The following is a 13,930-nucleotide window of genomic DNA, read 5'->3' on the forward strand; positions in this document are numbered from 1 at the left end:
AACGAGTTTGAACAGGAGTGTCACAAACGCTCATCACAGAACAGAGCAAGGCAAGCATTTGTGCTTATAAAACTTAAACTCTTTTATTTATTTTTTAAATGACCGATCATTTCGCTAGATAAGACCCTTATTCATCGTCTGGTGTCGTTTAAAGCCCTTTGAAGCTGCACTGAAACTCTCATTTGGACCTTGAACCATTTGGTTCCCATTGAAGTCCATAATATGGAGAAAATCCTGGAATGTTTTCATCAAAAACCTTAATTTCTTTTCAACTGAAAAAAGAAAGACATGGATATCTTTGATGACATGGGGGTGAGTAAATTATCAGCAAAAGTTTTTTTTTAATTGAAGACAGTTTTAAGAAAAACAACTATGACCTCATGGTACATAAATGTACAAATGACAACTTCGATCAATAGTTCAGTAACATAACTCTCCTCAGAACCCATGTTTGAGGGGGAACGTGATTGAGAGCTGATTGAAAACAAAGTGCGCAGACATTAAGCAAGCCAGTAAAGCTGTTCTTACAAAATTTCGAAAGCTATAATTTCAGTTTTTTATGGATTACTACAATTAATGTTACAATTGTAAAACCACGGAGGATCTCCATCAGCATAAAGGCATGTTCATACTTCATACCAACCAAGGATGATAACTATACCCTAACAAAACAGTTGCCGCTGCAACTGCTCTCACCACGGAAGCTTTGCGTTCAAAGACCTAATAAAATAATTCAACTCAGATCAATATTTCATATCTAATTATTTCCTTACGTGGCAAGTAGCCGTGTAATACGAGGGATAATGTACATCCAGCCGGTGGTTCTCTTGAAATAACCTCCTTCAGGCAGATCAAGACCTCATCATCCTGCCGGGGTTATTTTGAGAGAACCACCGGATGGATGTACATTATTCCTTACTTAGTGTGTGGACACTAATTTAGTTTTGTTATATTTAAAGGTAGCATCCTTGGTTTGAACAGGCAATTCAACAATAGCAAACCACAACAATCCAATGATCCAATCAATTCTAGACAAAATCAAGTCCCGACCTACATTTTTTTTCCAGTTTGAGAAGCTTTGGATACTGTACGTCACAATAGAGGAAAAAAGACTTTAAGACACTTAGAGCCAGCACCACTAACTGTACTGTATATTGGCTAAAACTATGATTATAATAGTAAAATAAAATAAAAAAAAATGCAATTTAGACAGCAGCATTTGTCTTGCCCAACCCCACCCTCTCCATCTGCACTGCAGACTGTCTGGCTGACATGACTGTGTTGCTGGATGTACGGCCGCTTGAACTGCATCACAATGACTTTGGCTCCCATCACTGAACTGTTTTACAGCCCCACGCGGCACTGGTTCAGAAAGCACGTCTGCGCGTCTGAGAATGTTCATATCTACATATCTATAAACTTTGATTAAACAAGGATCTGTTCATGTCCTCACATGACATTTTAAAATGGAAGTGCTAAATAATCAGATTTTATTTTACCTTAAAAACACATGTGTTTGTGGGCGAAATCCATAGGAATCCAGAAGAAAGCCATAAGAATTGTGGCTAACCAAGGTGCACGAGACCACACAAATAAAGTGTTTATAAAACTGCAGACTTTGAAATTTAAAGAGTTGGTCAGTTTCAAAATACTAAAAATTATGTGGAGAGTGAAAAATAATTTAGTACCAACACATATTAAAAATAAATTCATGTTAATCACAGACAATAACAACAGAAGAAAAGGCAATTTTAGTGTACCATATTCACGTACCTCAAAAAAACAAAAGGGGTTCCTTGTAACTGGGATTAGTTTATGGAACTCTTTGGATAGAGGTCAAAAATCATGTAACTCGATTGTTCAATTCAATAAAATGTACAAAAAATATGTACTTGAAAAATACGAAGGAAATGAAGCATAAGAAATAATGTTTTATTTTTTTTTTGTGTGTTTTGGTTATTTTAACCAATGTCAGTAATAAACTACCAAGAACACCCTAGCAAAACCCCAGTAACCACCCACATGTGAATATGCCAGAACATTCATCTCTTAAACTCCTCGTATTGTGTCCTTTATGTACATATATGAGGGTGCAGTTGTGAATATGTGGCAGGAAGTGAACACAGGAGAACATGTCAAGACTTCTTGTCTGAAAGAATAATACAATGCATATTGAACTCAGAGATAAGACAAGTTTCAAGTTTTGAAAGGGGAAGATGTGATGAAACATGGACTGAGACACACTGAGAGCAGGAGAGGGAATGAGTGGGTGGGAAAGAAATCAAAGGTGTGACAGAATTGAAGGAGAAAGATGAAAATTTTGAGAGGTGAGCATGCATGAGTAAGAAAGACAATCAGGGGTAGAAGGGAGGGAGAGAGAGAGAGAAAGAGAGGTGATGAGAGTACAAGAACAGACAGATTTGAAGATGGATGAACAAACAGATCACATCATTCACTCACTGCTGCACCGGTCTTCACTCAGGTGCATGCTGGGAGCAGGTTTGTGTCTTCTCAAATACATGTCACAATTAATTGAGTTTTATCATTATTTACTCCCAGTTTTAAGGTGGTTTTGTGTCCCACTTTGATGTTCTATCAATTTAAAACTTTATAACAGCTTAGAAAGAGTGTGGTACAGTAAATGTATAGAAATGTAAACCTGGACCTACTTCATAGCCATTTATTCATAAATAAATGTATGAATTAATTGATGATAATAATAATAACAACAATAGAATCCAATTTTTAAGATTATAAAGAATAAGTATAATTTGTTAACCTATATTCATCACATTAATTAAATTAAACGTGTTATTTAATCAGATTTTAGACATGTTTGTTGCTTTCATTTTCTAACCATTTAATTTATTCTCTGAGAATTTCCTCCAAGCAAACCTTTAAAAACCCAAAGTCGACAGTAAACAAAAAAAAAAACTACATTGCATGGAACTGATCTTTGGCTGAAAATACTGAGTTTGACACTATATGGATCCAAAACCAGCAGCACAAATGACAAATCCTTCATAAACCAGGAGCAGATTCACACAGATGTCCTTGCTTTGTAGCAACCGTCCGGCATCGGGAGCTAGGAGCCACTTCAGAGCTCAAATGGCCCATAAAGCTGAAAAGAGGGGCACGTCTATAGCTCTCACAGTAATCACTATGTGCTTTTACTGACCTTGACATTTTGAGGGAATTGGAAACACGTGTCTGTTGACTTTTAGGGTCTGAATTATGTGGGATATTTCCTGCCTCTGCAGTTCACCACTGATGAACAGAAGTGTTCAAAGAGCCTCAGCTGAATGAGCTGCACACAGAGCTGACTCTAAATATTCACACGCCGTGAAAGATGAATATGAGCGTTTGTAACTAACAGGATTTGAACGCTGGACTGAGTCTTGACTAGCTCAGCATAATATGGAGGTTTCTACCATCTTACAGTTAAATAATATATAAATACACTTGTATTGCTATTCTTCTGCAATTCATTTGCTTTGTGTGTGCTCTGCACAATGAGTAAAATTGAATCTAATCGAATCAGATATGTTCAGACTGGCCTTCTACTGCCAGTATTGGTACTAGTATGTGTGCTACCGAACCCCGTCGGTCAGTTCGCAAGTACAGGGCCCATTGGGACCCAAAGAATGGCCCTCCATACATGCAAAGTAAGCAGTAAGCAATGCACTAGTGTGTACACTATTCTGAACATACATTAGCCAAAATTTGACAGGTGCAGAAACTTACCAGCCACAGAATTGGGGCGGGGCATGAGGTAGAGAGGGATGGAGTGGGCCGAGTGAGATATGGAATGTTCCAGGCTCCTCTCTGGGATTTTGTTGAGGCTGTATGTGGAGGCGGCCATGTTTTCATCCACCCGATAAAGAAAGGAGTCTGTACCCATCGACTTCTGTGCCTGCCAGAGTTTCAGGCTGCCCCGTGAGCTTTCGCTGTGTTTACCTCCATGCTCAGCATTCTCAGAGTAACTTGTGAGCGTTGCTGCAAGAAAGCAATGAGATTTTTGAAACCGATACCAAGTGGTCTAAACGGATTCCTGAATCTTTATTCACGTTTCTCGCTGCTAATACTATCCACAAGTTTCCGAGGGGCGCTCCTGTAAAAAATAAAGTGGGTGAAACTTCCGGTGACGCGGCGGAAGTAGCATTCCAATGGTATTTTGGTGTGTTAGTTAGCGAAGAGGCTAGCTGTTTTTCGGAGAATTATTTTACTATTTAAAGACGCAAATCTTTATGAGAGATGTCGTTACAGAGCTCAGGGACAACATGTGCTGTTCGCGGTTGTATGTATAACCGGACTAAACTAATTCAGTGGCTTAAACGTGATTGTTTTGAACATAAGCTGAAAACGAAATCAGAGTGATCCTGTCAACGACTGTAGTTTCCATCACCTCCCAAAAGACGACGAATCTTCCTGTGTACATTTGTTTAAATTCTTAATGTTCTATAAACTCTATCAGCATGTGATTGGCTGTTCGCTACTGATGTTACACCTAAACTCAGGATCAAAGCCTGTGTTGACAGAATACCAAATGTGCCAGTTAATGTATTCAAGCAGCACATTCATTTATAATTTTGAATAAACTCCAAAGCACAATGACTAAGTGTGTATTTTTTATTTTAATTGTTTGTCAGCTCACAACGGTCTGTCACCATGCCTTGATGAGTATTGATTATTAATAATGTTATTATAATACTCCCAATCAACTACTGCGGAGGGTAAAGGTACTGTTATTTCACCCTTTTGAATTTCGTTGAGGTTGTGTTCCCACATCGTTAGCTAGTTTGGATCGCTATAACTTGAATGACTGTCAACTGTTGAATGAACGAGTGTCAAGCGTGTCAAATCGCGCTTTGTTTACTTCCAACCCGGAAGTCGCGCCCACTTTTGACGCAAGGCCTCATGGGGCGTAGGAAACTTGTGGATACCCGGGGTTAACAGTTAATCCTAGGTATTTGAAAGCTGCACATTCCTAACCCCGGGTTAAACTCCTTACTTGCATATTTGCGGTGTCAGTGCTACTGACTGGACAAACGTAGTACGTGACCCGTTTACATAAAGGATCTAGCATTGCATGGCCTCATATTGCACATTGCTGACTGTAATATCAAGGTTTTTCTGAGAGTACTTTTCAAACTATAAAGGTAAGAATGAAACGGTCTCTTCTTCACTGCAAATGTCACATTTACCATCGCCATTTGACATCCTATCATACGCAGAAATGACAGGTAGATCGCGTAGTGTTTACTTTCCGTGACTACCCAAATCACGTTAGTAATATAAGGCATGTGATTGGTGGTCGGTTGCTAAGCATCTAGTTGTAACATTCAAACAACTGCATCGTTTCACACTGTACAAGTTTGGCACTGCAATGCGAAGTTAAAGGGATACTCCACTTTTTTTTGGAAATAGGCTCATTTTACCACTCCCCCAGAGTTAAACAGTTGAGTTTTACCGTTTTCAAATCCATTTAGCCGATTTTTTGATATTTAGAAGAATATCAGTAACCAGACAGTTTCTGGTCTCATTGACTTCCATAGTAGGAAAAATATATATACTATGGAAGTCAATGAGACCAGAAACTGTCTGGTTACTGGTATTCTTCTAAATATCAAAAAATATTTTTTTTTTATAAAAAAATGGATTCGAAAACGGTAAAACCCAACTGTTTAACTCTGGGGTAGTGGTAAAATGAGCCTTTTTCCAAAAACAAAACAAAACTGGAGTATCCCTTTAACCGCATTAATCTCCAGAGCAGGGTTTAACCCCAGGTAAAAAGCGGTGCTAACCCTGCAATTAAATTACAAGTATGAAACATTCCTTTATTCAGGGTTGAAGGTGGTGTTTAGAACGAAGATAACCTGTGCAGCAATAAGTGCAGTGTGAAAGCTCTAATGATTAAAAAAAGCCCTAATGATGACTAATGAATTTTAATTTCTATTGCTAAAATAATCTACAGAACTTCTCTCACCTATAATGCCACTGTCTCGGCTCTCCAGTGTGGAAGTGGGGCTCGTGATGGATCCGTAAGCACAGTCTCGGGTACCCATGTTGCCCGGGGCTCCAGCGGGCAACGTAGAACAGGGGCTGCCTGGAGGGGGCGATGCTGTGCTGCTAGCTAAGCTCGAGCATGGGCTGATCCTCTGGGTCATGGAGATGCCCTGAACATCACAAAAAAAAAGAGAGTTAGACAACTCCAAACTTGCCACAATTATATAAGCAATGAATATTAATGACAAAATGAGTTGTTTGCTTTCTATTTCGCTGCCCTGACTATCCCTGCCCCCAGTGAAATCTCATTGGTTAAAATCCTTCTACACCTTGTACTAAGCATGTGCTAGAGGGTTGAGCTTATATGTTTTTAATAAATAAACCTTATAAACATGCATGAGTTCAAGGTAAACCATTCACCGGGCTTCATTCATGAAACACTAGTAGAACAAATTTGTGTAAATCACTTGTAAAACCACTTACTGAAATTGTTCCATTCAATTCAATCTAACAAATTCACATAAGAATAACTGAACAAATAATTTACATTTGGTTTGCTTGTCTCATAAACGAGGTTTCACTCATTTCACACTGCAGATATTTACTGTAGGATATTGCAGGCTTCCGTGAACCCCTCTGTATATAATATATGAGGTTCCTCTTACAGAAAAGTAGCAGTGCTGAATGACTTTCACACACAAAAATGCCCCCAGACGTGGAAATCTGCTGACTGGTATTTAATGATACAGTACTATCCCATATTTCTGCTGAGGACTGCATACTCATGTGGAATTATCTCTTTTTTATGGCTTGGGCTGACTTAAACAATTTTTCCACAGTGACTCAATATTATGTAATTTAATACAACGTTATTGGCTTTTTATGGTATATGACTGAGAGAACGTTGAATTTTTAACTCTTAACCAAATGGGAAAAAAAGAAAGAAATGAGTGCGTTGTTTTGGCATTCTGCGGTCGGCCATAAGATATGATCTACAAAAACCGACCAGGATGGTGGATCACTTTACCCAATCGGGTGAGAGAGAGCAAGAAAGACAAAGTGAGAAACACAAACAGCTAACAAGAATTTATAATAAAAGGGTTGAATGAAAAAAAGTAAAGAGGGAGTATAAAAGAGAGGAAAGGAGACATGGAAAGAATAAGTGGTTAAACGAGTTCATGTCTGACTCTGGGTCTGCGGTGGAGGCCACATCACTGACATCATTCAGATGGATATGAACTTCAGAAGCTGTTTAAGATAATACATTTCTTGCAACCAAAAGAGATACTGCAAACCAAAAGGATGTTATTTCATAAAAACAACAATTTAAGGACAAATTTGCAAAATACAACTTGGGGCTCTGATGCAACATAAGACTCTTAAAGCTGATTTCACAAACTAGGGTTTGAATACAACAAGTATTATACTAAGTACTAAGTAGAATACTACTTCAGCTTCAACTGATTTAAGAGCACTTCTAAACTGGCAACGTTGGAATTTTAAAACTCCTGAAAAAAAAAATAGTTTTCACCAGCAGTGTGCTCCGAACCAGATCTTGGACTCAATAACTTCCCAAATATTTCTAAATAGCTCAGTCAACACCTTTTTGTGTCCAATTCAGGCATCGGTGAGCGTGGGAGATACTGGCTCTGAATCAATGTTTTGAGAAATGGTGGCCTTTCGGTGACCACGCTCGCTTGGCAGGGACCAGCCTCTGAAATAGCTCTGCCCAGCTGTGGACGGCAGGAGCCCTGTGTTGTGTGATACATTCCTGGACTCAACTAGGAGTCACATCAATGAGGTCAAACTGAACAATTAAGAGATAATTAAACGCTTCTGATTTTAACCAGTGGAATTTAATAAGTGATTCGTTCAAGAAACGTTCTTTTTAAAAATGGCGAGGCTGTTTCAATAACTAATAGTTATTGTTAAGATGCAGTTTGTTTTTTAAATAACTGTTTTAATAATGGTTGTCAATTTTACCTCATTAGTTATGTAAAAAAAATACTGGTAAAATACATAAATAATATATTATAAAAATATGAAAAATATATACATAGTTGTAGTTTACTACATATATACAAGTTTTTGGCTCAAAATGCCCCACATGTCCCTTTTGTCCACGTGTCTGTCCCTTTAAATGCAAATGAGCTGCCGCTCCAGACACAGAGGGCGGAACTACGACAGACTGTGTCCTGCAAATTTCAAAATAGTTTAGCCTCTTATGCTCAAACTGGAATCAGGCAAAGATGGAGAGACTCAAGAAGAAGTGACAACATGTGGACAACATTTTTGAAAGGTTAGTTGATGAAAGTTTGTAGCTTATGTGTAGTTATCTTCTATTCATTGATTAGCATATTCTGTCTTCATAATCTATAAATCGTGTCTCGGGGGCAGGGTTTATGTAAATTTTAGGGTTGGTGAGGTCACCAACAGGGAGGAATATCGTGTAGTCCCTAACAGCCGTTTGTTGTAGCCCTTAAAATTCAATTTCTTTAAAAAGCAAATATCTCCCTTTGCTTTGAACTTTGAGGGTCGTGACTTTGCAAACGTTTAAGTTCAAACAGCAAAATAAAAGTAAGGTAAAAAAAAGTGAAATCATAATCAACCACCCCTAAAGTCACCATGAAATCAAAATTTTTCAAAATTTAAATCATTTTTAATATCGCAGTATTTATTATAAATGATTAATCCATGCACAGCATTTTTTCAATACTGTAATCTTAAAACAAAATAACTTCTCCCTCGTGCAGCGATATCTCTTCTCTGATGACGTTTTTTTTTTTTTTTTTACACGAGAGCGGGACAACCAGTCACTCACATGACGTCACAGCAATAGCAAACCATAACCATCCAATCAATTCTCAATGGACACAATCAAGTCCCGCCCTACATTTCTTGTTTGAGAAGACTTTATTAAAGACGACTTTAATTCCGTAAAATAAAACAGACAATATATTGACTTCTAAAGCCATTTTTATAATCAGTATTTAATCCATGCATTAAGCAATTAATTTATAATATATATATAAAATAACAGCCCGAGATTATACTGTATGTCATCTGACATAATTAATATCTTACTGTACTGAATAGAACACATGTTGGATTCAATTTTCCTGACTTGAAGGGTTTCTAAGCACTTGAAACCAAAAAGCAGATGTTCACTTCACTGGAGAATCATGGGTAAGATCAGTGTGGACTGTAAATAGAGTAGCGGCATCTGCTGTCTGAGACATGCCTAGTTAGACTCGAACTGTACGAATACTCCAGCGCAAACTACTGGTGTTCATCCAAAACCCAGGAACATCTGCCATGATTTAGAGAGCAAGAATATCTGTGTTTTTGAGGTGGGGAGCCGCCCACTGACAAAACCCTGAGCTGCAGAGAAGCACCTCCCTCCCATCATCACAAGGCCAAAAAGTCACTTATTATTTTTAAAGAATAATGAGAGAGACTGGATAAAGCATCAAAAGCATGCATCAAACCTGGGGGTCATCTTGTTCCTCCATGTTGTAGTGTGCTCCACCAGGCCCTTCGTTCACTTTGTCCCCAAGCAGGAACCCCAGTCGCGTCATCAGTGTGTTGGCGGCCTCGTCTACAGACGGAGGAGGACCCAGTTCTTGGCTTTCGTCCCCTGTAAGAGAGTTAAAGAAAAAGATAGAGGTAAAACCATTAAAACATGTTTATAAAGTAAGAAACCATTTAAAGGCTTTTGTTGACATAACATAAAGCTAATGTCAAACAGCAGCAAGAGGAATATGATAAAACAATAATAATCATACCAAACTATTTTTATGTCAATAAAGGATGCATTCAGCTAATGTCTGAACCATAACAGTTATCAGCTGATATCAGTGATTTAGTTTTATTTTTGGCATTTTATTTTTCTTTTCTATATTAAGATATATAAAACTATTTTATTTTGAAATAAGTCATAAAATTGTCTATATAAATAATATGAATAAATAAAATGATCTATTTCATCAAGATTTTTAATACAAGTAATAATGCAAACCAGATATTAACTCAATCAAGGTTGCATTTATTTGATAAAAAAAAAAAATTATTTCAAATTAAAACACTACTTTTCTATTTTAATATATATTTTAAAATGTAATTTATTCCTTTGAATTTTCAGCATTATTACTCCAGTCTTCAGTGTCACATGATCCTTCAGAAATCATTCTGATTTGCAGGTCAAGAAACATTTATTATTATTATCAATGTTGAAAACAATTCTGCCCCTTATATTTAGTGGAAACGGGAATGTTTTGTGAAAAATTAGGTGTAATTATGTATTTGGTACTGCCAAAACTGCAGGAATGTTGGCAGGAAATGTAAAGTCTGTATGTAAAAATAATTCTGGCTAGGGCTGTCCAACGATTAATCGTATCCAAAATAAAAGTTTGTGATTATATAATATATGTGGGTGCACTGTGTATAATTATTTTGTATATATATATATATATATATATATATATATATATATATATATATATATAAAAATACACACACATGCATGTATATTTAAGAAAAAAATGATTATTTATATATATAAATATTTATATATAATAGAAATTATTTATATTTATGAAAATATTTCTTAAATATATACAAGCATGTGTGTGTATTTATATATATATAAAATAATTATACACAGTGCACCCACATATATTATGTAAACACAAACTTTTATTTTGGATGCGATTAATCGGGATTAATCGTTTGACAGCCCTAATTCTGGCATCCAGAGAAATTGCTTTCCATGACTTCACCATCAATAATATAATTCTAATGATTGGCCAATTCCACATTGTCCAATGTCCACTACCAACTAGGCAGTCACAAATCCATACTCTACACGGCATACCTGTGGTCTCATCTGAATTTTAGTCTCAATCAGCATCATGTAATGTACTTTGACCTGCTTACAAATCATATATATTTTAAAACCACATCAGAAAAGGACATGTAAACCAGCCCACACTTCCAAACTCACTGTTGTGAATTAGCAGTGAGTTAAGCCGAAACCCCAAAAAGACTGAAAAACACCCCATTACACTAAACTATCTAACAATCCTTATCATGAGGAGTTCTGGGTGTCGTAACTTTTCTTGAACCGCGAGCGCAGTTGAAGCATCTGAGCCTGTGCGTTGAAAACCACTTTTATACTTCAAAAGAAAAGGTGTCCCAAGGTGGCTAAATCCACAGCGAGGAGAGCTTTTTCAGGATTCATTTTTTTTTTTCATGCCTTTCAGCTCTCACTATAAGCTGAAGAAAACCGACTGCAAAACAAACATGTCTTTCCCAGAAATACAGGGCGAGTCGCCTCACCTCTCGTCTTACTATCAAATCCGTTCTCAGAGACTCAAAATTTCTCTCAGATAAACCAAAGCCTCAGCAGTGGCTCTGCGCAGCAGCTATGGTTAGCTTTTAGAAGTTGTCCTAAAAAGGACAAACTATCTGAAAGAAAAAAAATATCTCTCAGATACCAAATGAATCATGAACAAGAACAATCAACACAGATGCAACAGCTAAATATGCTAATTCATTCAAAGAATACAAATGGCCATATGCCTCAAAACCAGTAATAACCAGAACACACAGGCATTTTGGAGCAAACATGCACATTTGGGCATATATACATTGGCTATTTTACAATGGCTTCAAAATAAAAGTCGCTTGGACAATTAGATATAAAATAATAAAATGCTACATTAGCCTACGCTAATCAGGCACAGCATCTACGGGACAAAGCCTAAGATTGAGTTGACTAAAGACAGTATGGCAATTGAAGACATTTTTGGACATCATCGGAACATTTTAATCTTTGATTTGAAAGTTCAATTGCATAAGGTGCTGTTTGTACAACAGAGAGTAAAGTCAACTAAGTAAAGCTAACGACTCTAATGCCAATCAATTATTTATTTGTTACAAGCCAAGGAATAAACCATACAGCTTTCGTAAAAGTGATTCATTCGTTGATAGAAAACAAGCGCTGGTCACATTTCTATTTTGCCAACTTGCGCATTTTGTTTATGCATGTCAAAGTCTATGTAGCCACCTTTTTAAGGCTGTGCAAAGAACAATACTTTCCCCAGACAATATAGCAAGCCTACAAATCGGTTTCCTGTTTTGAATTTTGTGTCTCTACAGGAGTCGACCCGTGGGAATTCGGTGATGCAGTTGCAACACGAATGTTGTCATGGAAACTATGCTAAAGATTGTCCTGAAGCATTTGTCTCTTTCATTTTTTCTTCAACCGAACATTCGTCTTAAATTTCTCCTCTATCGCTGTGTCGTTGCTCCGTACCTCCGGCGGGATGTATGTCACTTGTGACAGCATATAATAAAGTTCAGAAACCCACAAATGACACCAGCAGGAGCTGGAATAGCACAAGGCTGGAAACTTCTGTTCATTACAAGAATAAAGTCTGTGAGGTTTGTTTTCCTTGAGCTCTTGAGAATAGAAAAATAAAGACCATTCTGAACTGATGATTCACAAACATGCACAATCTGAGGTTTAACGGTAGGCCTGAGGATGCAAAAGCATTCAAAAACATTCACATATTTATGGACCACACACATATCTGAAGGCATAACCATTAACAATCACAAACATGTACACATATGACAACCTCAGAGCTAAAAAGGGCAGCGATCACTCATCATCAGTGCACTTCTGTACGAGCGATGATGAGCTATCTGTTACTCAGACTGGCCGCAGGGGGTTGGAGACGTGTGGGTGAGTGGGGCAGCGGGGAGCAATAATACAGTAAAAAAAAGGGATAAATAAAAGGTGATTCATGACCAACAGGTTTGTTATAACTGGGATCAGATGGGGATCTTAAACTAAAAATTTACGACTGCCTTTCACTCCAGCAAAGGTAAATTGTCATGAAAACAACATGAATTAGGTATGTTGCAAATAGTAAAAACGTATAATTAAAAATAATGTATTTTTTTTGTACATACACACTTAGATCAAACACTTAAATCACTCTTGTCACTGCTGGAATTATGGATTTACAAGATTGCTCACTACTGCACTATGTTGGTTTGTTTGTATGTACGTCTCTGACTGTTAAATAAAAAAACAAAAAAAAAAAACACAAACCATAGAAAAAATAAATAAAAATAAAAATAATGTATTTTTTTAACTTCCCCAAATCAGCAACAGACTTTCAAAAATTAATGTTTAATAAAATTTGATAAATCAACAATTCAAATAATAATGTAAATAATATAATATACTACAAATAATATTTTAAATAAATACATTAATCAAAAATAAAACTGTGATTTTTTTTTATTTCATTAATCAGCATATCAAGCAATTCATTTCATTAAATTATTGAATCAACTGACAATCCATGAGACAAACCCGAGGGTTCGGAGGGATCATGACACCACAAACCTCAGATGTTTAAGTCGTTTGTCTCATCTCTCTAAGTTATACGCCCTCCACAGGAGTTGCTTAAAGTTCCACTCTTTAACTTTCGGACACCCCTGGGGGAGGACAGTCCCACGGGAAAGCGTACTGTTTGTGCTCTCACAAGAGCAAAACACATCAGCATTGCAGGGGTTCAAACCTCATCATTCACAGGTCGTTGCCTCCTGTAAAACTTAAAGACCTGCAGTCCTTGATATGCACCGCTGGGCTTTTAAAATCAGAGCAGATATCAGTGCCGTATAAAAGGCAATCAATGACATGTGCTTCTAACAAAACCACACATGCAAAAAAAAAATGCTTGTGTTGCATAGAATGAAAGACTCAGCAAAAAGGGTGGAAAAAATAGAATCGTTGAACTTCTAATAGCAGGGTTGCAGTTAGTAAGGCAGGGCACATTTAAACTAACAATTCAAAAATCATTCCTTTGCCTCTGACACAGGGTTTCCTACACTTGCAAAAGCCTGCATA

General features: G+C 37.0%; 1 protein-coding gene across 7 annotated transcripts in view; it reads right to left on the bottom strand.

Moving 5' to 3' along the window:
* The window catches only part of tanc2a (tetratricopeptide repeat, ankyrin repeat and coiled-coil containing 2a), a 159,462-nt gene that overhangs the window by 26,489 nt on the left and 119,043 nt on the right, over positions 1–13,930 (bottom strand). For all 7 annotated transcript variants that reach the window (XM_089128397.1, XM_089128398.1, XM_039685800.2 and 4 more), the window contains 3 exons: positions 9,495–9,643; positions 5,987–6,176; positions 3,745–3,996 (listed from right to left, as the gene is read on the bottom strand). In XM_089128397.1, the coding sequence (XP_088984523.1) occupies positions 3,745–3,996; positions 5,987–6,176; positions 9,495–9,643 (591 nt within the window). The remainder of the gene's footprint in view (positions 1–3,744; positions 3,997–5,986; positions 6,177–9,494; positions 9,644–13,930) is intronic.

The sequence above is a fragment of the Pimephales promelas genome, chromosome 3 (assembly GCF_988280905.1).
Source record: "Pimephales promelas chromosome 3, fPimPro1.hap1.1, whole genome shotgun sequence".
Lineage (NCBI taxonomy): Eukaryota > Metazoa > Chordata > Actinopteri > Cypriniformes > Leuciscidae > Pimephales > Pimephales promelas.